This window comes from Leucopleurus acutus (assembly GCF_964270905.1).
Source record: "Leucopleurus acutus genome assembly, chromosome: 16".
Taxonomy (NCBI): Eukaryota; Metazoa; Chordata; class Mammalia; order Artiodactyla; family Delphinidae; genus Leucopleurus; species Leucopleurus acutus.
The window spans coordinates 70,148,612-70,176,450 of NC_139158.1; the positions used below are offsets into that span (position 1 = coordinate 70,148,612).

At 42.7% G+C, this 27,839-nt stretch overlaps 1 protein-coding gene across 1 annotated transcript in view; it reads right to left on the reverse strand.

The window, feature by feature from the left end:
• Positions 1 to 27,839, reverse strand: part of PTPRT (protein tyrosine phosphatase receptor type T) — a gene marked incomplete at both ends in the record, with an annotated part of 1,082,998 nt that overhangs the window by 198,050 nt on the left and 857,109 nt on the right. Inside the window, 1 exon segment of the mRNA XM_082857741.1 lies at positions 13,932 to 13,968. Within this exon segment, the coding sequence (XP_082713867.1) occupies positions 13,932 to 13,968 (37 nt within the window).

Consider the following 27,839-nt stretch of genomic DNA (forward strand, 5'->3'; position numbering starts at 1 on the left):
TTCACCATTTTCAAACCACATTCTAAGTCCAACTTCACCACTTTCAGATCACGTTCTAGTTTTATAGGAAACTACTATAGCTGGTAGGCCAAATCTGGCCACCCACTGTTTTCTGCGTGCCCACTGGTGAAGATGGTTTTTACACTTTTTAATGGCTGGGAAAAAAAATAAAAAGAAGAGTAATATTTTGTGACACATGAAAATTATATAAAATTCAAATTTCGGTGTCCATAAATACATTTTTTTTTTTGTTTTTTTTTGCGTTATGCCGGCCTCTCCCTGCTGTGGCCTCTCCCGTTGCGGAGCACAGGCTCCGGACACGCTGGCTCAGCGGCCATGACTCACGGGCCCAGCCGCTCCGCGGCACGTGGGATCTTCCCAGACCGGGGCACGAACCCGCGTCCCCTGCATCGGCAGGCAGACTCTCAACCACTGCGCCACCAGGGAAGCCCCATAAATACATTTTTATTGGAACACAGCCACACTCGTTTTACATGCATTATCTACGGCTGCTTTTGTGCTACGATGACAAAGTGGAGACAGAGACCATATGGCCTGAAAAACTGAAAGTCGCTATCTGGCCCTTCACAGGAAAGCTTGCCGACCCCTGTTCTAAGCACGTGTTTTTAGTAAATGTGCCCCCAACCTTTTGAGGCAGGCAAGACAAAGACTGCTGGCCTGGCATGTCAGAAAAAGAAACAGAAGGCTGAGAGAAGAGGTGACTCAAATCCCCATCTGGCCTCTTTCAGCAGCCTCCTACCTGTTCTTCCCTGCTCCAGCCTTATCCTTGCCTCAGTCTCCGTTCTCTGGTCCAGTTTCTAAGCTGTAATTAGGGTAGCCTTCGCGACAAAGGCAGCCTGCTGAGCACCTCCAAGGGCTCACACTGTCTCAGGACAATCATTGCTCCTCTAGACGCCACGGGGCTAATGCAGTGTCCTTAGTGTCCTGGCCTTGCTTACCACTCCAGCCTCACCTCTGATCCCTCCCAGCCTCCTGTGGTCACACTGGCATTCTAGCCATGGTTCAAAGGAACCCCGTCCCATTCAAGTTCAGTGGCCACCTCTCTTGCCTCCAGTGATCTGCACGTGTACATTCCTCAGCTCAGAAGACCTCCCTGTCTTACTCTCCAGCCTTGTTCAATATGATAATTGTCACTCTTCTTTCAAAACTTTGTCTCAGTGACCACATACCTGAGAAGGTACGCCCTACATTGACTTATGTGTCTCTTCTCTGTGCTTCCACAGCGTCCTGAATTTACCTTCACCATAGCCCTCATCATAGCGTATTGATATAATTACTCTTGGTTGGCTCCCTCACTACTTACTATTTGTTGAGTGCTTATTATAGCCAGGCATAGCACTAAGCACTTGATGTGCTCATTAACTTCTTAATTAGCCCCGTGAAGTTTTTGGTGTTATTGTCACTGTTTCATAGGTGGGGAAACTGAGACACAGAGCAGTTAAGTACATTTTCTAGCCTGGAGTCAAAGACTGTCCAAATCCAAAGACAAACTTCTTAACCTCTAGGAGACGAGAGACCACATATCAATATTAAGTTGCACTCAAAACTAAATGGATAAATGAAATTCTAGCTTAGTATTTTTCATTTACTAGCTGTGTCACTTGGAAAATTACACACATTTTGGAGTTTCAATTTCTCTACTTATAAAATGGGGATAACAGTAAGTATCTCATGAAGTTCTTTCGAGGATTAAATGAAAAAGAGTTAAAGCCTTAGTTTGGTTGGGAGGCCCAGAGGAGCCTCCCCACCCTACAATTTATGGCTACAACTGTTTAGCAGGAATGCTTAGCTATGAGGGGTGGGAACAGAGGTGTATCTGGACAGGTGCTGGGACGGGGAGAAGTCTTCCCAGTGGGTGGAGTAGCAGAAGTTAAGTGATGGATAATGGGTCTCAGCAGGACACAAAGGAAGTAGAAATAGGAAAAGGACTCATATATTTAGTGCTAGAGACAACTGGTGTTTACTGGTGCCTGGCCCATCTCTCCTTAAGGCATATGGAAGAATTCTAGTCTCATCAAGGTCATGTAAGTGGAAGTCACATGAGTTATTTCCAAGTGAAGTATTTAAGATCCAGGTTACTACTTCCATACTTACTTCTCCCCTGCTATGGGGTCCTTTGAGGCCATTTATATTCTAGATGGCATAACAACAAAGAAGCCTTTGTGGCACTGAACTACTGAGATTCAGGTATTAATTTGTTGTTGCAGCAAAGCCTAGCTTATCCTGACTAATCCAGCAGAACAAAAGATGAAGTCCCTTGCTTTCTCCTCTGTCATCCGGTCTGCCTACAGTGTGGCTTTTTTACTGGAGGATTCATGATCCTTCTCTCTTCACAGCTTCCAGAGCTTGCTCATATGTATATATGACAGCCATTAACAAAAACACTGGGACCATGCAAAGAAGAAGGAGGTCTGAATACTGAGTGCCTCAGACTTGCTTTCTGGTTTTCTTCCCTTCTAAAGCAATGAAGGTTGAATGCAAAGAGATGCTGATAGGCTAAAGATGGCCCTGGATCAGATAACCTTGAAGACAAATTAATTTCTTCATTTATGAGCTTCGGTACATTGTGGAAGTAAAGCTGAGGGCTCCTTGAGGGACCCCACCTTCTGCTCCAGATCCCAGGACTTAGCTTGAATCCTGCTGAAGACAGGCCAAAGACCCATCATCACACCCTAAAGGTTCTATTATCAGCTGTTACTGGAAGAGAGGGATGGGAAGGGGTTAACAAATAGGAGACAGAGGACCCTGACAGCGGCTCATAGAATCTCACCCAGTCTGGGGTACTGACAAGATTCAAAATGGCGCCATGGAAATGCCATGAGCTTTGGAGTTAGATCTGAGTGACAATTCTGAGGGACCTTAAGCTCTTTATTTAACCCATCTGAGCTTACACTGCTTCATTTCTTAAGTAAGGGTAATAATGGTGACCACTATTTATTTAGTGCATATTAAATGCCAGGCTTTACTGCTATCATTGCACTGGAGACTCATGTGAACACACAGCCCTATGACTTGCACACAGTAGGTGGTTAATTGTGGCTAACACTCCCGACACTACATTGACACCCCATCAGAGAAAGCTCCAGTGGAGCTTTATGCTTTGTATTTCTATCCCTTGGCTCCAGCCTACCCACGTTTTCTCCCTTTCCTTGACCCCTGATTTTAAAAGGCCTACTAGTCCCTTCATAAGATGCAATGACTTTGGGATATCAGATCTGAGCTAAAGTCAACTTGGGTGTCTCAGGTTTTAAGTAGATACTCCTCATTTCTAGTTTAGAGGGATGAAATAGGACTCCCCAGGGATATGCTTGAAGGACAAGTATTGGTCTTGGCTTTTGTTTTCTGGACTCTGTTGTACCAGCTTTGTCTCCCTGAGTGGGGTGTGGAGAAGGTGTGCACATCTGTGTGTCACGGGGTGGTGGCCAGAGCACATCTAGAGAGTAGGGAGTAGGGCGAGGACAGAGAAGACTAGACAGATGTTCCAGCTGTTGTAGCAAGAAAAATGTTAAAGGGTTGGGATATTTAAAGGTCTTCTTTAGGTTCTTTTACAGTATACTCATGATATGATCCTCTTATTCCATCTTGTCACATAACCTTCAAGGAAATCCACATTATTCCATTGGCATTTCAGGGTCTAGAAGATGCTGGGTGAGAGCAAAGAGGCCCAAGGGACAAAGAGACCTTGTTACACTAAAGTAATTCTGAGAACCCCAAGCATGGAAAATTCATCTCATGAGGCTTGGCTAGAGAAGAGTACCACTCCCCTGCCCTAACGTCAAAACACACACCTGGGCTTTCTCCTCTGAAAGTCTGGTAGGACTTCTAAGGACTGAACAATAACCAAGAGTTTTCCAACAGACTCACTCACTATAGCCTAGCCTCTCACAAGTGATCCTTCATTATAGCCCCTACTTCCAGCTGCCATAGCTAGATTTGAGCACCCTGTGATTCTGGATCCCTCCTGAAATTGCTGGGCAGATGATGAGAAGGGGAAAAGTGCCACAGTCAAAGGTTAGCAAGTGCATGAGCAAAATCTTATACTCAGGCAATGCAAATATATTATTGCTGTGTAGGAGCTCATCTAAACACACTGGCCTGTAGATGAAGAGGATAAATGCTGAGAGCCAAGGCCAGTGTCATTCCTGTCCCCTCTCAGTTTCTGCACTTTGAATCTAGCCTGAGTCCATTTGATAAATGCCTGGTTTGTACAACTGCATGAGAAGCGACTACGGTCCAGGCTTTGGCTTTCTTCCTTGGGGAAGAGCAGAGAGAAGATGTGTGCTTAGTAGACCTGGGTCTCCAGGTCTCATATAAGACAAGACCCAGAAGAAGGAAGAAAGGACGTGCAAGCTGTATCATCTATGATGTTCTTGACCTTTTATGTGCATTATCCCAAATTATCAGGGGAAAGAACTAATGATCTTAGGCCTAAAAGGGATGGGATGGACTCCTAGAGGTCGTGACTTGTTCAAGGTTAAACAGCTAAATTTTGGATGTGGGATTTGAAACCAGGTGTCTCTGATTTCCCATAATTCCAGGTAATCTCTCGAGGAAGCTTTATACAAGACAGAACCTTCCATATAGAAGTAGATCAATGGAAGCAGGGAGGGCGGGCAGCGGGCATTTCCTATCTGATAGCAGACAACTCCTACATCTTGCTTGGCTTCTCACATAACCTGCGGCAGGTTATTCTTGTAACTAAAAAAGCCAGGGACACATAGGGACACATCACTCCCCTTCTGGGCCCCAGTCTTAGCATCTGTGAAATGAGGGCATCTCACTGGAGAATGCCTATTTATTGTCCCTGCAGGGGTGAGAATCCATTAGGAAGAGAGGAGAGAAAACGCTGGATGAAATCTACCTCAGCCTTAGCCATTATAAAAAGAAGCCACAGGGCTTCCCTGGCAGCGCAGTGGTTGGGAGTCCGCCTGCCGATGCAGGGGACATGGGTTCGAGCCCCGGTCTGGGAGGATCCCACATGCTGCGGAGCGGCTGGGCCCGTGAGCCATGGCCGCTGAGCCTGCGCGTCCGGAGCCTGTGCTCCGCAACAAGAGAGGCCACAACAGTGAGAGGCCCGCGCACCGCAATGAAGAGTGGCCCCTGCTTGCCGCAACTAGAGAAAGCCCTCGCGCAGAAATGAAGACCCAACACAGCCAAAAATAAACATACAAATAAATAAATTAATTAAAAAAAAAAAAGAAGCCACATTTACAAAAGACTATTACCCACCCTCTTGTTACCCAAGACAGTGGTTTTGTTCCATCAATACCACCAGGCAGCACGGGACTATGGGTGACACTGGCCCCTTATCTCATGCTTCATTATTCTGGAGTTCAGCTTTCAGCACCTACTCTGAGGGGGTTGTTTTAATGGGATCCTTAGAGACTGTTTACTAGATTAAAACTGTGACTTTCTTCTGCAAAGCAATTCTGCAAATGGCTTTATGGGTTTCCGGATTTATTTTGTCTCAATGACTGGGCTCAGTTTGCAAATCAAATCAAAGCTGATTTTTCCAACTGCCACTTGGGCACACCCAGCGGGAGTCTGCAGAGCCAGCTGTGTTCCCTTGCCGGCTGGCGCCAAAGATGGGAGTAAGGCTGCCTGCGGGCGGCCAGAGAGGTTCCAATGGGAAGACAGTGGACAAGCAAGGACCTTATTGCCCCCAACTGGGGTGGGGGGAACAAGTCCGGGGAGGCAAATTTTATTTTCTGGAAGGAGAAAAGGCAGATTTATGTGGCCCCAAAGACTGAATGGCAGAACTAATAGGGAGCCAGTTTGGACCCCTGATGTTGAGTTTTCCTTCAACTGAAGTGTCCAATGGTGGGATGACCTCCCTGGGGGAGTAGTGAGGTCCCTGTCACAACAGGCAATTAAGCGGAGCCTGGCTGGTCTTTTTGTTAGTGGGGATTGTAGATCATGTAGCTAATCCCTGCCTCTACCACTTTTATTCCTACCTTCCAAGAGGACATTAAAAAAAATTTTTTTTAATTTTATTTATTTTTTTTGGCCGCGTTGGGTCTTTGTTGCGGTGCGCAGGCTTCTCACTGCAGTGGCTTCTCTTGTTGCAGAGCACAGGCACATGGGCTTCAGTAGTTGCAACACGTGGGCTCAGTAGTTGCCACACGCGGGCCCTAGAGCGTGCAGGCTTCAGTAGTTGTGGTGCACGAGCTTAGTTGCTCCGTAGCACGTGGGATCTTCCCAGACCAGGGCTCGAACCCGTGTCCCCTGCATTGGCAGGCGGATTCTTAACCACTGCACCACAAGGGAAGTGCTCAAGAGAACATTTTGACAAGTAGCTTGTATTTGAAAAAATGAGGTCATGGAAGACCTCATCCATCCAGCCAGCCAGCCAGCCATCTAGCCATTGATCCATACATTAATTGATTGATTAATTGAGTGATCAGTCCATTCATTTATCTATTTGTTCATTCAACATATATTACTGAGCACTAATGTTCGTTAGGATCTGGGGACACAACATGGCTCAAAATAGGCACGATGCTTTCACTTACTTCACTTAGAATCTCGCTGGGAGACAGACAATCAATATGTAAGAGAACAAAAATATATATATTTGTAAGTCATGATGAATGCTATGAAAAAAAGTACAGGGTATAATGAGAGTGGAAAACGTTGGGGATACACATTAGACTGGAGGTTAGGATGGTCTTTCTGAGGAGGAGGGATTGAAGCTGCAATCTGAAAGACGTACATCTGTTAAGCTAGATAATTTCAGGCAGAGGGGGCAGGATGAGGAAAGGTCTTACTGCAGCAAAAACAGAAATAAAGTTTTCCCTCTCCTGAGAACAAGGAAAGTAAAGGGAACAGTGAACAGGCTAGAGAAGAAACATAACATGGCCTGAAAGGGTTAATCACTCCTAGTTTTTAACTGTTACTAATCTGTAGTGTCTGTAACTAGATTTGTACATCACAAAGCTAACCTATTACTCTTGAACACTATGTGAATTACATCCTGCGCTCCCTTGTAGCAAATCACCCTTTGTAGCATTTGCATTTCAGAAAAGAGGTTGCAAGCCAATAGCCAGAGACAAACTGACTCAATTACCTGGCTGCCTGATGCCAGCTGTGACTGTTTTGAAATAATGCAGGAAGAAGAATGCAAGACCTTCACTACTTTGATCCTTATCATATACCCCGGACTGCGAGTCCCACGTATAAAATCTCCGTTTGGGGTGGGAGGACACACACAGTTCTTGAGGCGCTAGCCTGCTGTGTCTTCCCTTCTGCCTGGCAGAACAATAAAGCCATCTCCCTCTTCCTCCAAAATCTCTGTCTCCGTATTTCCGTTTGGCATCGGTGCACAGGGAAGCCGATATTTCGGCAACAGTCCTGAGGCTGGAAGGAGCTTGAAAGAGCAGTGTGCTGGAGTGCAGTGAATGAGAGGATAGAAGCCTGGATGAAGCTGGAGGGTAGGAAAGGGCCAGATCATGCAGCCAAGCTGGTGGAGGCAGGGCCTGTGGGCGGAGAAAGTAGCGCAGTGAACGAGTGCGTGGAAGGAGGTGGGGAAGAATTAGGTAGGAGGACGCGTGGGCAGGAGGGCTTGCGTGGAACTGCACACAGCTTCTGGAAGGGGAACGGACCAATCTGGTTCCAGAACTGAGCCTCTGTGTTCACTTCCATTTCCCCCATGGCCTGCTCTGGCCCAGCCAGAAGGGTATGAATTGAGAGACTGGGTACCTCTTTCAGCCACTGCAACCCTGGGCAGCCTCCACCAGCAGGATGATCCGCTCGCCTGGGAAGAGTTGTCTCTCACTTAAATTTCAGCAGCTTGGAAGTTTAGGTCTCCCACCCCAAGTTTTCACAAGCTCCGTCTTCCCAGGCATGTTCTGCTTATCTCTTCAACCTGGTTCCTACAACGAGCCCGTCCCCCGTCTTCCAAATAGAGTGAACAGTATTGAATGGGTCTGAGTCCACCTCCCTCTATTTTTTTTTTTTTTTTTTTTTGCGGTACGCGGGCCTCTCACTGTTGTGGCCTCTGCCGTTGCGAAGCACAGGCTCCGGACGCGCAGGCTCAGTGGCCATGGCTCACGGGCCCAGCCGCTCCGCGGCGTGTGGGATCTTCCCGGACCGGGGCACGAACCTGTATCCCCTGCATCGGCAGGCGGACTCTCAACCACTGCACCACCAGGGAAGCCCCCACCTCCCTCCTACTTGCCCTTTCTCACAGTTGCTGTTTTAACTACAAGAACAAAACCTAACTTTTGAATGGATCTTTTTTTTTCTCCCTGACTGCCCTCCCTTCAAAGTCTGAATCAGAGTTCTCTGTTTCCAAACCAAAACTTAATGTCTATTTACCCATTGGCTGTAGTTTTCTCTATATAGCTCTGAGCAGACTCCCGGAGCTAGAGTCTGCCAAGCAAAGGGCTTCTGAAATGTTCTTTTAGATCTTGAACTTGAGGCAATTCCACTAGCTTTTTGCCATCCTCAACCTGAAGATGTTACATGCTCCACATAATAAGAGCCCTGTGGTCCACGCTGTTGGTGCCACACCCAGGTCCCCTTTACAGATTGGTGTGACATCCTCCAGCTCCTGCGTGTGTGGGGGGCTAAGGACTCACCCCTGTGTCTCTGTCCAGAGACTTGTGCAAGGCTCAGAGGTGCCACTTCCTCTGGAGCTACCTGAGACATCTCCTGAGGGGAAGGAGAAGGAGAAGGGAAGGGAAAATTCCAAGGGCTGATGGGTATGGGGGAGGAGTCCTGGTTTCTTGCCTCAAAGCTGAACAACTTTGGAGAACTTTACACTCTACCCCGGGATCTTGCCTAGACTTAACTTTATCTGAGAAGAGATTCTTACTCAGCCTTTTCCCTCTTGCACTTACAGGTTTCTTCCAAGAGCTCTCCCTCAGTACATCCCATGCACCCAAATCCCTGCCTCGGGCTCTGCTTCTCGGGAATCTGTCTTAAAATGCTACCATTCTTCTTTATCTGCTCACTGACAAATTTCTCTTCCCCACTACATCTGAACTCATGTTCTGATTCCTCTGAATCTCCAGTCAGCGTTAACAGCCAACCCCTGGCTGGGGAACAAGGTACAGAAGGTGTGAACCTGGGATGGTGCATCATGCCCCCGCCCCTCCATATCAATGAAAAAGACTGCCTTCCAGCATTCTGAGAGGAGCCTGTCCTAATCCCAGAACTAACCCTTCCACTAGCTAATACCAAACTTCCACCCCACAGTCCTTTCGCAGCGCCTTCAGCAGGAGGTTCTGCCCCGGCTCTATAAATAAATACTGCCCCCTGGTGGTGTGTGAATCCACCGGCCAGATGCTCTCTAAACACAGGGGACTTGGCTCTTCCCGTGGAGTCTGGGCCAAGGGTGTAGCTCCTCTCACAGGGTGAGGTCCTGAGTCCGCTGGCTTCTCAAATGCCACCCTTCGACTCAATTCCCAGTGTTAGTTGAGAAGGGGTGGTGATGGGACGAGGGGGCACGAAGTCTCTCACGCTGCACCCATCCCAGGGGAGGGAGCCCCAGGGGGTGTCCCAGGAACACACACTCATTAGTGCCTAGGGCTTTAGCTCTGCTGCCACCAGACCTCACTCAGTACCTCTCACTTCTCTTTAGAGGCACTGATCACAATCGTAACTCCACCACTGTCTGTTGCAATCCTTCACTTAACGTCTGTTTCTGCCCTAGACTGTGAGCTTCCTGAGGACCAGAAGCACGCCTGCTGGTTCATCACAAAATCCCTAGTTCCTTACAAGGTACCTGGCTCACACGTGCTCAGTGAGTGAGCTGACCACATGAGAGAAATAATGGTCATCGATCATGATTTTTTAAAATTTCCAGGACAATTTGCAGTAAATAAAACCGCGTTTATGTTTATGATATCATTTGATCCTCATAACGAACTAGTGGGTCGAGGTCTCGGTGTGCTGGAGCTGGCTTGCATCTGCTCGCTACAGAAGAAATGTCGCTAAACATTCAGGACTTTCTTGTAAGCCAGTTGTTAAACCACTGGTAACTTGATATTGGATTTGTGGGTATCTTTACACCCTGGAAATGGACAAAGACAACAAATAAGGGCTTTTCTTTTACAAAGAGCAGGTTTATCAGCAAACCACTGGCAGGAGGTACGTTCAAAAATCGTTGTGTGAATGGGTAGATGGGGATCACTTTAAATACGGTGCTGCTGAGGTTTGAGAAGATGGAGTGAGACCCCCAGAGTCTCCGAGCCTTGCTGCAGTGAAATGCTGACTTCAAATGCATTTCCTGCTTCAGAGGCATTTTTCGAGGGCCAACTGTGTGCCAGGACCTTCCTGCCACGGCACAACGTGACTGGGAAATTAGTGGTTAGGCCTGAGCAGTTGCCCATCAGAACTCCTCTCAAACAGCGGTGCTGGTGCCCGTCCCAGCAGGCCTGGCCCTGCCCAGCACCCGATGCTCCACCATCATGTGGGGTCTGGGAAGGGTCCTGCTGCCAAGGACCCAGCATCTGGTGTGTACGGGTGGCCCACTGTGTGTACCCCCTGCCCTGGGCTCCTTCCACAGAACACGCAGCTCCTCTGCATGAGGCAGCCTCGCTCAGCTTCCGAAAGGAACGGGAACCACATCTGGACCTCAGCCCACCTCCGGGGCCCCCTCTGGCAGGGCCCGTTCTGGCTCCTTGCACATCCCTAAAAGCTATTGGGATCACGCTGTGAATGGTAAAGAGTCAGAGGTTTCAACGGGAACCACTGGACACTGCCCCTAACTGCATGGGGCCGGTTATGGATTGAACTGTGTTCCCCCCAAATTCTTATGTTAATGTCCTAACCTTAGACTGTGACCTTATTTGCTAATAGGGTCCTTGTAGAGGTAATTAGTTAAGTTAGGATGTGGTCATACTGGAGTAAGGTGGGCCCCCAATCCAATACGATCAGTGTCCTTATAAAAAGGGAGAATTTGGACAGACACACACAGAGGAAGATGTGAAGAAGGCAGAGATCGGGGTGATAGTTCTACAAGCCAGGGAATGCCAAAGATGGCCAGAAAAGCACCAGAAGCTGGAGGAAAGGAGTGTAACAGACTCTCCCTCACAGCCCTCAAAGGAGCCAACCCTGCTGACACCTTGATCTTGGACTTCTAGCCTCCAGAAATGTAAGACAATACATTTTGTTGTTTAAGCCACTTAGCCTGTGGGACTCTGCTGTCACCGAAAACTAACCCAGGTCCCTTGCTTTGCAAATCTCAAAACTGGGAAGCACTTAATTAGAGCTTGGGTGACTAACAGCGACCTTACAGACAGACAAGGGTTAGAGCTGCATGCCAGAACCAAGGACTGTATTTAATAGAAGATGCCCTGGGCATCCGGTCAGGTCAGAACGACCCTGAACAGCTCCAGGCTGTTCCATTCTGAGTGGTAGCCCTCCAGTTCCCCGGGACCCACACAGCTGACCACAGATGCTGTCTGGAGTCACCAGGGTCAGGGACAGGACATCAGCAAGTTGCTTCATCGTCACAGCACTGGCCTCAAGCCTGCCCGTGTGCCCATACTCCAGAGGCTGGCCGGCCGCTGGCAGACCCGTGCAGGAGGTGCCACGATGACGGAGAGGTAGAGGAGCCCGGAGGGAGGCAGATGGCCCATGGAATCTGCCGCTGGGACTTCACATACCCCCACTGCCTGCAGGATTCCCACCATCCTATTTTCTCTATTAATAAAAACAGTATTTTCAGCAAACCCATAAAAAGGGAAATTTAATTCACACCATCAGGAAAGGGATGGGTCAAATATTCCTGGACTTAGATCCTTGATACCAAGTCCTCATGGGCAGTGCGTGAATTAGTTGACCCTGGATGCCAAACACAGCTTTCCCTGACCTGTGGCTGACGGGCATTCTGCATTATCCAGCCCTCTGCCCCACTGCCAAGTGCTGCTAGAGCCTGCTTCTCCTGGCTGGAGTGACGGCCCTCACTGGAAAACAAGGGTGTGGAAGCTTGGAATCCACCACTTACTCCCGACTCCTCTGAGCCCTGCCTGGGCATGGCCAGCTGGGCATTCATACTCATTAATGCATTCCTACCCTTTCCCACGCCACACCTGGCGTGTGTACACAACACACTCCACTAAAGCAAGATTGTAACCTAAACATCAGACAAGAAGAGAAATCCTTATGCTAAGAAGAGGTAGAGAGCTCTTCTGCTCCAGTTCTTTAAAGGCCACTGTAATTCTGCAGATCAGCAATGCAACTTCGGAGAAGTGTGGCATGGTGGGCTCTATATCTATCAGGGCAGTAAGTCCTGACATTGCCAGCAACATATACTTTAAAATAGTCTCTCTCGAAGTCCCCACGTATACCTTTGCCTGTCCGATCATATGTTCCGAATTCCCGGTTCAGAAAATACGATCCAACAAACTCCCCTTTAGGAGGGCTTACGTCCCAGAGGGTGTCCTTAGGATCCCACACATCCTGCAGGGGAGATCAATGGCATCAACTCCTCCCTCGTCTAGGGGTCAAGAGCTAGTGGGAGCCGTGGAGCACCGTCACGGGGAAGGTTTCTCTGTGTGTTTCCTGCCCGCTCCTGGGGGATGCTGCAGACACCCAGCTGTCCAGCTTGAGACCAGAGCTTTAGTGCTAGCCATCTGAGGACGTTCTTCTTTCTAGATTATCTGTTTTCTTCAGTGGAGAAGTCTGCCAAGGCCCATAATTTGTGTCACTTTTGTTTGCAGGCCATCAATTCTCCTTGCCTCACAAGGAGTATTTTATCTCCTTCTGTCTGGTAGCCTGGGTTCTCGAGAGAGAACACGTTAGGGACATGTCGACCTCTCATGACGGATGTGAAACCAGAGTGAGTTCTTATCACAGGGAGCCCTTAGTCCTCCTGTCTTCTTCCTACTGCATCTTCCCTTTTCTGCCTACAAATTGATGTGATTTTCTTCAAAGTTATAAAAGTGATAGGTCTCACTGCATATTTTGCCAAATAACCATAAAATATTCTTCTCTCTCCCCCCCCGCCCCGTCCCTTGTCTCTTCCCCTCCCTGACATGTGTGCATTTTCCTCTGTATGTGTGTGCCTGCGTGTATATCCTCACATATGTGTATACGTACTTGAGTCATTGCCTTTGTCTACAGTTTATATCTATGACTATATGTTTACTTATATTTACACTTATCATCGCTGTGGAAGCAATCTAGGAAACTGTATATGCTGTCCATAAATGCAGGGAACAGAGTGCAATTGCCTAATTTTGGTGTGTTTATACAGGGAGGATAGCTGTTTAAAGGATCAATTCTATAACAGAAAGATAAACCTGATTTCTAACCATTCAACCTTGTCATAGGTTAAATGATATACAAACCATTCATTGATTTTGTTTTTAAAGAGTAATAAACAGAAACATGTACCAACGGAAAGAGTCAGGGAATTCAATTACAATTAGGGAAACAAAAAGTGATGAGCCTGAACAATGCTGCCTTAGTTTTGGGGATTAGTGTTGAAAATGCCAACTACATAACGATGCAGTGTTTGTTTTCTCATTACCGAAGGCACTAACACTAATCACCTCATTTTTGAAAGTCACGCGCCAGTTGAATAAAGCACAAAACCAGAAGATAGGTCTAATTGACATGCAAAAAAAATACCCAAACACAGACCCAAATACAATGAAAATCTATAGCAGAAGGCTATTTGAGTAAATTTATATTTACCACTCCACTGATTAATGTACCAGTTCGTCCAGCCATCCAGCCATCCACTGACTAAGCAAATATGTTTTGAGCTCTTCCTATGCTTTAGGCACTGTGTTATTAATATATACCATAAGTATATATTAATAGCTAGATGCAAATGACTCCAATGAAAATAACAATTCTTTCTTGTTATTTTTAGCCATTGTTGCCTAAAATTTCCCTGTGTGGCTACAGGGAGAAGTACTTAAATGGCTGAAGACAGACAGGGCATGCCGACATACCTTTCGTAGCCAGACGAACACAGTTGATTTTGGTCTCCTGTGAAAAACAAAAGTGAGACTTCAGTTAATTTGTCGTGGGTTTGGTGTTTTAATCCATATAAAATATACATATACATATTTGCATATATAGGCATGCATATGTATTTTAAATTATAATTTAAAATGTGTTCCTTCCATTTTTTCCACCATTGGAATCACCTTTTAATTCTATGTCATTTCTTTTCATGCTAGGTACGTACTTCGTTACTTTCACTTCCTGGCTCCCATCACCTTATAAGCTTCTTCCCCAGACAGAACCAATGCATAAATACTGCCCAGCACAGAACAACTTTAACCATAACACTAAGTGGGTACACTGTGGCATGTGTGTACTTCACTCAGTTGCATGGGTTAGTAGATGGTATCAAGGGCATCCTTGTGGAGCTCAGTTAAAAGTATATAATGCCCCTATATGCATACACTGAAACAGATGCTTAGGAATAGCCCAGTCAATATGAACGTATAAGAAACAAACTGCAAAATTCATGTTCAAAAAGTTACTCTGGGGCTTCCCTGGTGGCACAGTGGTTGAGAGTCCGCCTGCCGATGCAGGGGACACGGGTTCGTGCCCCGGTCCGGGAAGATCCCACATGCCTCAGAGAGGCTGGGCCCGTGAGCCATGGCCGCTGGGCCTGTGCGTCCGGAGCCTGTGCTCCGCAACGGGAGAGGCCACAACAGTGAGAGGCCCGCGTACCGCAAAAAAAAAAAAAAAAAAAAGTGACTTTGGCCGAGAGATCTCTGGTAGACAGTTTTCATAGATAATGTTGTGTGGGTGTGTCTGCGTGGCAATAGAATCTTTGCTTGGTGAGCTATCTTGTCGCTGTTGGCTACTCCCCAAGGGAACAGGATCCATAAATTTATGATGTTGCTGGGCATGCAGTTGAGATACAGAAGAGCGTGCTTAGCAAGAGAATCATTTTAGCCTGCGTTATTGGGATCATACCCTAGGAGGTCGTGGAACCAGTTGAACATTCCAGTTGACTAAGTTATACCCCCAGTAAGAGTCTGAATATTGTATAGCAAAGGAAAATAAAAAGCAAAGAATGCTTTTCTCTTTCTGACTTACTTCACTCTGTATGACAGACTCTAGGTCCATCCACCTCACTACAAATTACTCAATTTCATTTCTTTTTATGGCCGAGTAATATTCCATTGTATATATGTGCCACATATTCTTTATCCATTCATCTGTTGATGGACACTTAGGTTGCTTCCATGTCCTGGCTATTGTAAATAGAACTGCAAAACAAATACCGTATGCTAACACATATATATGGAATCTAAGGAAAAAAAAAAAAGGTCATGAAGAACCCAGGGGCAAGACGGGAATAAAGACACAGACCTACTAGAGAATGGACTTGAGGATATGGGGAGGGGGAAGGGTAAACTGTGACAAAGTGAGAGAGTGGCATGGACATATATACACTACGAAACGTAAAATAGGTAGCTAGTGGGAAGCAGCCGCGTAGCACAGGGAGATCAGCTCGGTGCTTTGTGACCACCTAGAGGGGTGGGATAGGGAGGGTGGGAGGGAGGGAGACGCAAGGGGGAGGAGACATGGGACCACATGTGTATGTATAGCTGATTCACTTTGTTATAAAGCAGAAACTAACACACCATTGTAAGGCAATTATATTCCAATAAAGATGTTAAAAAAAAAAAAGCAAAGAATGCCAGTGTGTGAGGCTCAGGAATCCAATGCCTATCTTGCTAACGCTCCCACGTAAGGAACCACCGCATCCTGAAGGCACTGAGCTAGTCAGGATTATGCAGAAGTAATAAAACCCATGAAATTCAGGGGCTAAAAACAGCAAAGGTTTATTTTCCACTCAAGCTACATGTCCAATGTAGGCGTATGGCTGGGTCTGAGGGCGAGGTCATGGTGGTGGTTAGGGGATACTCTAATCATTATAGTCACTCCAAGACCAAGGCTTGGAGTGCTTCAGTGTTCACTGAGGCAGGAGAAAAGCATGGTGAAGAGTTAAGCACTGGCAACTATCAGAAATAACACTTTTACTTTGACTCAGGTTTCATCAGCTAGAGCCACTCACAGGGCCATGCCTGACTTCAGTGAGGTAAGAAATGGAGTCGTCCAGGCACCAAGAAGAGAAGCAACGATAATGTCTGCAGCAGAGTCTATTTTATCCATGCACACCTCCAAATGCTAGGAATTGTCGCTCCTATTAAACCCAAGTATGACTCCCCAATGGTCTTGATTCTGTTCTGCAGACGACAGAAAGTCTGCCTTTGCTTGTGTAGGAAAGACGTCTTGATATTGAAAGACAGTTCTCAGGTTCATTAACCTTCTTCTTCTTCAGCAATTCCTCATACGGTAAGAATTCAAGTGCTTTGAACTAACGCCCATCACGCTCCTTCTGGGTCACTTTCTCTCCACGAAGGTGAAGGCTAATGTGTCTTGTGAGGGAAAGTTCGCTTTAAAATGTGTCACATTAAAGGGAATACTGGGTAGCCACAGTGGTTTATTCTACTGCCCTTCTTCCTCATTGAGTTGTTCGTAGAACTTTCTAATTCTCCTTAGAATCATCTTCCCTTCCACAGTTGCGTGCCTGAACGTGAGCCATTTCCCAATACCACCTCCTCCACCCGAATCTATTAAACTATTTTCTATCTTCTAGAGCACACATCTGATTATGTTTAACTATCCTTGGCTCTCACCAACACGACACTGACATAATCTGCTTTCTCCCAAATTCCTGACATCTTTAATTCCATAATCAATTTGTCTTTGTTGGTTAGAATCAAGTACAGAATAACAAAGTCCTGAGTCACTCTCTTGGCCTTCTGGGTGACTGAATTGTTAGCAAGCAAGTCAGGAACATGCTTGAAATTCTGCATTTGATCATTTGGGAAGTCTGGCCTGTGGGCATTAACTCAAAGTTCCTAACTGGTTCCGTAAAAAGGAAATGAGTACTTTCCTTGTGCCAAGATTATGTAAGCCTTTGGGAAAAGGAAAAGCATTTGGTATATTTTCAGTTCCATCTCCACAGTACAATACAATTTCATGTCCCCATTATTTTAACCTCACTCACATTCCATTTCCCACTCTAGACTTGCAAATCTGCACACAAGAATATATCACTTTGGGATAGAATATAATGCCCTAACTGTTGTGCTTCTGTTGAGACCTGCTTCTACTCAAGGATCTGCCAGTGCTGTGCGATACTGAGCAACTCATTGCCCCTCTCTGTGGCTCAATTTTCCCACCAATCAAATGACAGAGAAAGGGATGGAGAAGGCCACTTTGGTAGAGCAGGCGGGGTATTCTAAGGTTGCTTACAGTTATGAGTAGGAAGAATAAAATGTTCAGACTTTCATTTTCCAAAATGTAGAGGCTGTGGTATAGAGAATAGACTTCCGGTGCAAGAGAAACTAGTTGGTGGGGAGAGTGTGGTGTTAGAGATGATGGTAATGGCTTGGACCAGGAGGGAGAGCCTGGCTACAGAGATCCTGTGCCCCCCCAAACCTTTGCAAAGCGTATCTTGTCTCTGTTTGATCCCAGAGTCCTCCCACCACCTCACCCTGCCCCATGTTTCTGGTATTAATGGTAACCCACTGGGTCCTCAGTCTAGTCTCTTTGCAGCCCAATTTCCTGTGTTGCCCTGATCCCTAAGCTGTTGTTTGGCCTCGGTGTGGCTCATCCACTTAGCATGTCAGTCCCTGAAAGCATCACTAAGAAAAAAAAAAAAAAAAAAAAGAGGAAGTTTCTCTTTTCTTAAGGTACCTATTTGGAACATTTTATTTTTCATTCCTGTAGCAAGGCTATGCGATGAATATCACAGTGTTCCCTTTTTTTCTCTAATGAAACAAGATTACATAAAATTTCCTAAGGTTACACAGATAATAAGGCAAACAAAGTAACCTTGAAGTAAATGGCCTTCTTTGCTGAGGTGCCTGTTGGCAAATATGTTTTTGCCACTGAGGTAAGATGCCCTGCTTGGCTTGTTTACTGGCACAGTGGTGTGGAGCACAGCCATATGTTGAAAAACAGGCCAAGCAATTTGTATGAAGGAATTCTATTTTGACTTGAAACAGGACCCTGAGCCATCGGAAAGCCAGGGATGGAAAAGGGAAGCAGAGAGGCTCTGGAAACTGAGCAGCCCAGAACCATTACAACTAGGTCACCTGGCAGGCTCATCCTCTGGAAGAAAAATGAGTGAGGAATGCCTTTTAAGGCATGAAAGGGCCAGAGTACCCTCTGAGATAGAACTCCCTAATAAGCAGGCATGCTGTAATCTGCAGATCTTCAGTCACCAACAAAAGGCAAAGCAAAGCTGCAGGACGCAGGAGAGCTGGCTCTTGGTGGCATACTCTTCTAACTGGATACATGTTCGTCACCAACCCTATCAGATCTTCCTGGAAGGCACTAGGCTCTGCTTCGGGCAATAGCCAGGGCCCTGAGCCCGACGCTAAGGGACGAAACTCCCAATAACATGCAAGCCCGTTCAGAAAACTCCCGATTAAACTCAAGCTCTGAAAATATTTTGTGTTCTCTCTCTAGGTGCAGACTTGATCGTCTTACCTCACCAGCTCTCTGGAACTCACCTCAATCAGATTGCTCTCATCAGGTCGACAAAGACTTTCAGATGATCACTGCTCCAACCCCATCTTCCTTAATTTCTCAACAATATTAGTTGCAACTGACACTTTCTCTTTGACTCTTTTTCTCCTCTTGCCTTTTAGGTCACTCTACTCTCTAGGTCTTTCTCCTACCTCACTGTCTGTTCCTAATCCTCTTTTTGAAATTTAAATTTTATTTTATTTGGCTAGACATTTATCATCTGCTTGACCTCCAAAACACTAAGTAAAAAACCTAGGAGTAATCCTTGAATTCTTCCAGTTCCATAATTTCCCACAACCAATCCACAGTCAATTCCTGCTGGCTCTTAGTAGGTGAAGAAAATGGTAACCATCTAAAATCAAATCTCCTCACATATCCTTCAAAAAAACAACACAGGAAAACAAGAAAAAAATAAAGCTATACAAAACTCACAACCTCAACATCATTAAAATCCATAGAGGGGCTTCCCTGGTGGCGCAGTGGTTAAGAAGCCACCTGCCAATGCAGGGGACACGGGTTCCAGCCCGGGTCTGGGAAGATCCCACATGCCGTGCAGCAACGAAGCCCGTGCACCACAACTACTGAGACTGTGCTCTAGAGCTTGCGAGCCACAACTGCTGAGCCAGCGTGCCACAACTACTGAAGCCTGCACGCCTAGAGCCTGTGCTCCGCAACAAGAGAAGCCACCGCACCGCAACAAAGAGTAGCCCCTGCTCACCCCAACTAGAGAAAGCCCGCATGCTGCAATGAAGACCCAATGCAAACTAAAAAAAAAAAAAAGAATAAATAAAATAAATAAATTTAAAAAATATATATAGCACCCTCAAAACTTCATAGTCCCTGTTAGTAGAAGAACAAGCACTGCAGTTGAATGAACTATTTCTAAGGATCTCAACACAAGCCTTTGTGGACAGCCAGGGCTGTACGGAAAAACAACATGAAAGAGAAAAAAGGTAAGGTAGTAGAGGCTGTAAGATTTTATAAAACAATCTTCAGAAAGACCAAGTTCCTATTTGTGAAAATTCTGAAAGAGAATCCTGCTAGAATAAAGAAATGACTATGTGAAAACCTGAAAGCACACATAATTCAAGGTGGTAATCTTCCATAGGTATCACTTATGGGGGAAAATAGGGTAAAAAGAAGGGAGAAGTGTCCTTGGGAGATTGGATGATGAAAGGGAAAGAGGCAAAAGGGGGAATTTTAAGATTCTGTACATTAAAATAGAAGAGCAACAGTGACAAGTCAGAGAGCACAGAAGCACCCATCCCCCATGATACAAAAAATTCAGTCATACATTAAAACAAACATACTTCACTACCTTATCAGAATAGTGTGTTTCTGAACCTCAAATCTACAAAATGAATAAATGGAAGAAGCCAAATAAAGCTGCTATACGAAGAGAACAGAAAATAAAAATCAAAACATCCCAACTGATAGAAATATAAACCCCCTCCAAAAAATCTACAAACCAGAAAAGAATCTGTAACACAGTAATACTCCAAACTGAATTAAATTTCCTCGAACAACTCTGAATTAGAAATGCAAAGATTAATAACTGAAACATAAAAGAACTAGGAAAAAAGAGTTGATTGAACTCAGAGGCAAAAACAAAAAACAAACAAAAAAGAAAACAAAACCAAATGTGATCAGAAATGAAGATTAAATTATTAAATTACAAGGTGTCCAAAGGAAATTTTTTTTTAATTAAAAAAATGTTTTTTGGCTTTGTTGGGTCTTCGTTGCTGCATGTGGGCTTTCTCTAGTTGTGGTGAGCAGGGGCTACTCTTCATTGAGGTGTGTGGGCTTCTCATTGCAGTGGCTTCTTTTGTTGTGGAGCACAGGATCTAGGCATGCGGGCTTCAGTAGTTGTGGCACAAAGGCTCAGTAGTTGTGGCTCGCGGGCTCTAGAGTGCAGGCTCAGCAGTTGTGGCACACGGGCTTTGTTGCTCCATGGCATGTGGGATCTTCCTGGACCAGGGCTTGAACCCGTGTCCCCTGAATTGGCAGGTGGATTCTTAACCACTGCGCCACCAGGGAAGTCCCCAAAGGAAATTTTTAATAAGGGGCATCAAAGAAAGAGAAAGACAGCCAAGGGAATGAAAATGAGATAGAGAAAAATGTAACAAGAGTCAGTGAAAAAGTGGCTTAAAGAGAAGACAAAGAAGATCCAAAATATGTCTACTTGAAATCCCTGAGAAGAGAGATTAAGTAATTAAATAAGCAAAGATTTATAACAATAATCTGAGGAAAATGTCTGGTATTAAGAGATGACCTGAGCCTACATATTGAAAGGACTCAAAGACCTGAAAGGTCAATTTCAAGATCCTAGCAAAGCTGTTTAATTTAAAAAAAAAAAAAAAGTCTCAAGGACTCCTGGCAAAAAGAATCAAACAATTTACAAGGGCAAGAGAATTAGGCTGCCATGAGGTGTCTCCAAAGCAACATACAAGGCTGAGAAATATGGAGCAGCATTTTCAAGAACTCAAAGAAAGAAATTATGAACCAAGGATTTTATAGCTAGCCAAGTATCTTTCAATTATCAAAGCTATAGAAAAATAACTTGCAACATTCAATCACTCAGAGATTCCTGTACTCATGAGTCTTTCTTGAGAAATATGCCAGAGGATAAACTTCATTCAACAAAGAGATGACTGAAGAAATTTTGGCAAAAGGATTGATGGGAAGCGTTTAATATATTTAATTGTAAATCTAAAACTAAAACAAGGTAGGGACATGGTTGAAAGCAGAATATATAAATGTTTCATTTTCTTGTAAAAATAATGCCAGTAAAAATGAGAAAGAGAAGAAATAGGGAAAGAGGAGAGCAGAGTAAGTTCACTCTGATTGTTGTACAGGTAACAGATGAAAGTCAGTGGATACCATCAAAAACTGACAAAGCAATGATGTCTGCAAGATGGCAGAATAAATTTTCACACTCATCATCCCCCAGAAACATAATTTTGACACCCATGGATGAGAGTGCCTTTGTGGGAACTTGAAAGTACAGAAGAGAGGTCCCAGCACCCCACTGGAGCAAAAACTCTGATAACAGAAGCACTGAGGAGGGTAAAAAGAACAGTTTCACTTTACATGTGTCATCTGTCCCCCAAAGTGGCACAGCTCAGTGCCAAGAGAGACCCCATGGGGGAAAGGAGAACATCATGAGTGACCCACCTCCCCAGCTATGTAAGATGCTGCTCAAAAGGCCCATTTCTTTTTTGTCCCAACCGGAAAACAGAGGGGATCAGCATGGCTGAATGGTCTGGAGGCAGCTAGGACCAGGGAGAAGAAAATGTGGTAGATATAGAAGATGGACTATTATTCTAAACAGAAGGAGAACCTGTCATTTGCAACAACATGGATGAACCTGGAGGACATTAGGCTAAGTGAAATAAGCCAGACACAGAAGGACAAGTAATGCATGATTTCACTTACATGTGGAATCTGATAAAGTCGAACTTATAAAATCAGAGAGTAGTGGATGCAGCAGCTAAAGTGTAGAGGAAATGGGGAGATGTTGATCCAAGAGTTACATAGGATGAATAAGTTCTGGAGATTTGTATATTACTGTTTTTCAAACTTGAAATTTGCTAAAAGAGTAGATCTTAAGTGTTCTTACCACACACAATGGTAACTGTGAGAGGTGAGGAATGTGTTAATTAGCTTCATTATGGTGACCATTTCACAGTGGAAGGAAGGGGGAAGGTACAAATTAGGGGTATGGGATTACCAGATACAAACTATTATGTATAAAGTAGATAAGCAACAAGGATATATTGTACAGTAGAGGGAATTACAGCCATTATCTTGTAATAAGTTATAATGGTGTATAATCTTCAAAAATACTCAATCACTGTGCTGTACACCTGAAACTAATATAATATTATAAATCAACAGTACTTCACAAAGAACCCAAAACAAACAAATCAACCAAAAACCCCATCACTTGTGGTACACCTTAAATATATACAATTGGTATTTGTTAATTACACCTCAAAAATGCTGGAAAACATGCTGCCAGGAAGAGGTTAAATAAGAATAGAGAGGATAGAATGTATTGAAAAGTATAAGAACAAAGATAACTACTAGAACAAAAATACAAACCTTTCTAAATATCAAAAGAAACTTTAAAATAAAAGGGTAAGGAAAACATATTGGTAAGTATTACAAAACTAATACAGTAAATTATGATATAAAGAACATATGACAGAGTTGAGACCAAACATATCAGTCACATCAACACACGTGAATGGGTTTAAACTCATAATTACATGAAAAATATTTCAAAATGTCTCATAAAGTGAGACCCAACTATCTGCCATCTATAAAGGTCAAACCTAAAACAAAGTAATTCTGAAAGGCAACAATAAAGGAATGGGAGCAAAAAAAAAAGAAAGAAAGCCGTATGAGTGATCCTGATATCAGACAGAGTAAAATGCAATTTAAAAAGCATAAAATTTAACAAAGAACACTTTTTAATGCTAAACCCACAATTAACAAGAAATATAACAGGCATGAATATCTATGCACCAAAAGCCACAATGATCACCTTTATGAAGTAGAAACTATGGGAGATACAAGAATAATAGAAGACTACTGTCAGTATAAGACAGATCGAGTGGCAAAAAAACAGGCGAGGATACAGAAGAGCTAAAATAATTAGGCAGATCTTGTGGATCTGTGTCAAACCCTACAGCCTGATTATAGAGAAAAACCTTCTTCTTATGAAGCATTCAGAAAAACTTACCATATGTTAGCTAATTAAGAAAGCATTGCTATATTGAATAGATTAGAAATATTATAAGAAACATTCTATGGTTACAATATAATAAGATGAGAATTTTTTAAGAATATAAAAAAACCAAGTAGGTCCTTCCACCTAGAAATTTACAAAATAATTTCTTTTGGGCAACTTCTAGGTGAAAGGGAAGTTGTAAACAAAAATTTAAATGTTTTTAAGCAAAATAGTGAAAATCTACATATTGGAATCTACAAAAATCATGTAAAGCAGTGACTAGATTAAAGTACATCGGTAAAATGAAAGAATGAAAAAAGTTAACTAAATTTCCAGCACAGACATCTAGAAACGAAACAAAAAAATGAGCAAAAATAGGACCATAGTAGGGAATAATAAAGGCAAAAGCAGAAATTATTGAAATAGAGAAGAGAAAACTACTAGAAAAAAGAAAAAAGAGAGGAAGCACCAATGTACAAAAGAAGAAATGACAACAGGGAAATAACTATTGAAAAAGAAGAAACTTCTTAAAATTAGACTGCTACTACTCTGAAAATAATTTTGAAAAGCTAAATGGAAATGATTATTTCCTAGGAAAATATAGCTTATAAAATAGATTTTATTACAAATGAAAACAAAACCAACAGATCTAATTTCACAGAATAAATAGAGGAAGATATTAAAGAACTACCCCATAAGAAAAACACCATGCTGAAATGTTTCCATAGGGAATTTCAATCAGACTTTTAAAGACAAGATAGTACTGACATAAACTGTTCTACAGCATGGAAAATGAAGAAAAACATTCTCATTTTTAAAGGAAACCAGCAAAACATTGACACCTAAACTTGGGGAAGAGAATACCAAAAAAAGAAAAGGAGGGGAGAAGGGGAGAAATTATAGACCAATTTTACTTTTTTTTTTTTTTGCGGTACGCGGGCCTCTCACTGTTGTGGCCTCTCCCGTTGCGGAGCACAGGCTCCGGACACGCAGGCTCAGCGGCCATGGCTCACGGGCCTAGCTGCTCTGCGGCATGTGGGATCTTCCTGGACCAGGGCACGAACCCGTGTCCCCTGCATCGGCAGGCGGACTCTCAACCACTGCGCCACCAGGGAAGCCCCCAATTTTACTTTTGAATGTGTAAAACTATTACATAACATGTTGGTGAACAGAAGCCAACATTGCATTGAGAAAAATAAAATGCCATGATCAAGTGGAATGTATTCTAGAAATGCAAGGTTGGTTGGATGTTAAGAAGTCCATTCATATAGTATACCATATTAATGGATCAAAGGAAAAGTCATACTATCTCTATTCATGCAGAAAAAGCATTTGACAAAATTTAATACCCATTCCTGATTAAAAGAAAAAAACCCCAAGAAACTAGCAATTGATTAATATTTTCATAATATGATAAAAATATATATCTGAGTTCTAACACCATCATCTTACTTAATGGGACTCTAGTAAAGGCATTCTCACTAATACCAAGAACAAGAGTAGAATGTCCCCTATTTCTACTACTCCTTCATATCATACTGGAAGTTTTAGCCAGTGCAATTGGATAAAAGACATCAATTAGAGGCATACAAATTGGAAAATAAACTTTAGAGTATGTTTGGAGATGATATAACAGTATATCTGAAAATCCTTAGAGACTCAATGATAAAAGGTAGCAGGATATAAAATTAACATACAAAATGAATAGTAACCACAAACACAACCAACCTCAGTCAGCAGATATGGCAGCAAATCCCATTCACAATGGCAACAAAGATTAAATACTTGGTATTAAACTTAGCAAGAACTGCAAAATCTATATGAAGAAAACTTTACAACACTCCTGAAAGACACAAAAGCAGACTTGAACAAACAGAAAGACATCTTCTGTTCTCAGCTAAAATAATTCAACATCTTAAAGATGTCAGTTCACCCTAATTAATGTATAAATTTAAGGCAATCCCAGTAAAATTACCAATAGGCTTTTTATGGAGCCGGACAAGTTAACACTACAGCTTACACGAAAAAATGAACACACAAGAAGAACTAGAAATCACTGGAAGAGAAAATCCAGGTGGGGGTCTGGCCCTATCAGATATCAAGGCATAGAGCCTTTATAATTAAAACTGTGAGGTACTAGCACATAAATAGTCAAACAAGTGAGTGGAAGAGAATTTCTGGATTTTCCAGAAAAAAGACACAAGAACATATGAAAATTTAAACTATGAGAAATGTGGCATCTTAAATTATTGGGGCAAAGATGGACTTTTAAATTTGTTGCTAGGACAAGTAAATAGACAGTTGGGAAAAAAGATAAAATTAGATACATACTTTACACCATGCCCAAAACAAACACCAAATATCAGAAATTTAAATGTAAAAAATATTTAAACTATACAAGTTCTAGAAGCAAAAATGGGTGAATTCCTTTATAACCTTGGTGTAAGAAAAGGCTTTTTCACTATGACTCAAAGTCTGGATGTAATTTTTAAAAAATTGATGCATTTGACTACATTCTTTTTTTGGTGTGGCAAAAATATTATAAGCAAAGACTAGAAAATTGCAACATATATCACAGAGAGTTAATATCCCTGATATATAAATAGTTCTTAAAAACTGAGGGGAAAAAGGTAAAAATCCTGATAGAAAAATGGGCAAAAGACATACACATGTAGTTCCAAAATTATATAAAAATGTTTCCTAAATATATGAAATGATGTCAACTTCATTTTTTATAAGAGAAAGGGAATTAAAACTATATTGAGATACAATTTCATGTGTATAACTTTGACAAAAATTAAAGTTAGACTACACAAACTATTGGTGAGGCTGTGGAGAAACAGATAATTTGAAACATTGCTGGAGGGAATGAAAACTGATTCAACCTTTAAGGAAGGAAACTTAGAAACAGCTACCAAAACTACATATTTGTCCACCTTTTGATCCAACAATCCCTCTTCTAGGAATGTACCCTGAAGACACACCTCCAACAATATGAAAAAATATATATGTACACAATACTTTATTGCAGCAATGTTTGCAGTTCAAAAATATTGGAAACAATCTATCTGTCCACACATAACAGTGACTGAATAAATGAAGATACATCTACATAGTGAAATACTATGCAGCTGTAAAAAAGATTGAGGAAGACCTCTATGAACTAATATAAAGTGATTTCCAGGTATCAATAGTGTATTATCTTTTCTATAAGTAGAAGGGGAAATAAAATATACATCAACCTTTTAATTTTGCAAAACAATTATAAGAAACTAATGACAGTAATTTCCCATAAGGGATGGTGGAAATGGGGTCAAATAAATGGTGTGTATATTTTTGTATGCACTTTTTTGTACAGGTTAGGCTTTTGGAACTATGTTATAACATTTTATATATACAAAAACATCAATAATGATGGGGCAAGTGAACCTAAAATTAGAAACAAGGAGAAACAAATAAACCTAACTGTATTTCCAATAAATATATAACCATTCCTTAGGGAAATAAAAAAGAATTCAATCAAAAAGAACTATTTTGAACAAAATATTTTATACAGCCTCAGATTAAAGACAGAAAGAACTATAAGCATATGTTGAACCTTAGTTAATGGATTTGTTTTACAAAGTGGTATAGGTTAATAATTCTGAAAATGCTCTCTGGGTAGCCTAGGGTTGAACAAATAAGTACATGTATTGAGAATAATAAAAGGCAAGTTTCTCATTGTCAGAGAAACAAGTTAAAATATGAGGGGGAGGATAAAGACTAGAATGAGTCTTCTGATGTTGAACTGGAATTGGGGTATCATTATGAATTTTTGGTTTTTAATACAGAGATAGATAGATAGATGAAAATATACAGATATATGCATATCTTGTGTTTATGCCCACTCATAGAGCCTAAAAGCAATGATATCCATTAGCAATGACACCCACTAGTTCCCAGATGTTGGTTTCTAAGTACCATTCCCCATAACAGGGTTGGGGCAGAGAAAGCACAAGATATTGTGCCAGAAAGAAAATAAGTTTTCATGAACTGATGGAGACATGTCGGAAGGACATAGGCACACTCCTTATGCTTGCAGGGCTTAGGCAGAGGGAAACATGGAAGCCACATACTATTTATTTAAATGTTTGAATTGATAGATCAAGCTAAACCTGCTAAATAAAGTATATTCCATCCTTCTACTTTGAAAAATTTATACATATAAAAGCAATAATCAAAAGATATCTGTATGGTTTTTGCATAATTAAAAGTCGGCAAAATTTTTCTTAAAGAGAATAAAAAATGAAGGACATTGGAACCAATTTGCATGGGGCTCCCACTAGCTAAGACTGGGATAATTTGAGCATTAAAAATAATGATGGCAATCGCTTATAACCTACTGAATAAAATAAGAATCTATGAGTCTTTACTACTAGAAATAAATTAATTAGTTAAGAATGAGACAAAGGAGAGCTCATCCTCACAAAAGATGTCAACTAATGCAGGTAGAAAGAATGATGGAATTAGATAATCATCATTTAGTGAACATCTTACCAATAATTGAGGTAGACAA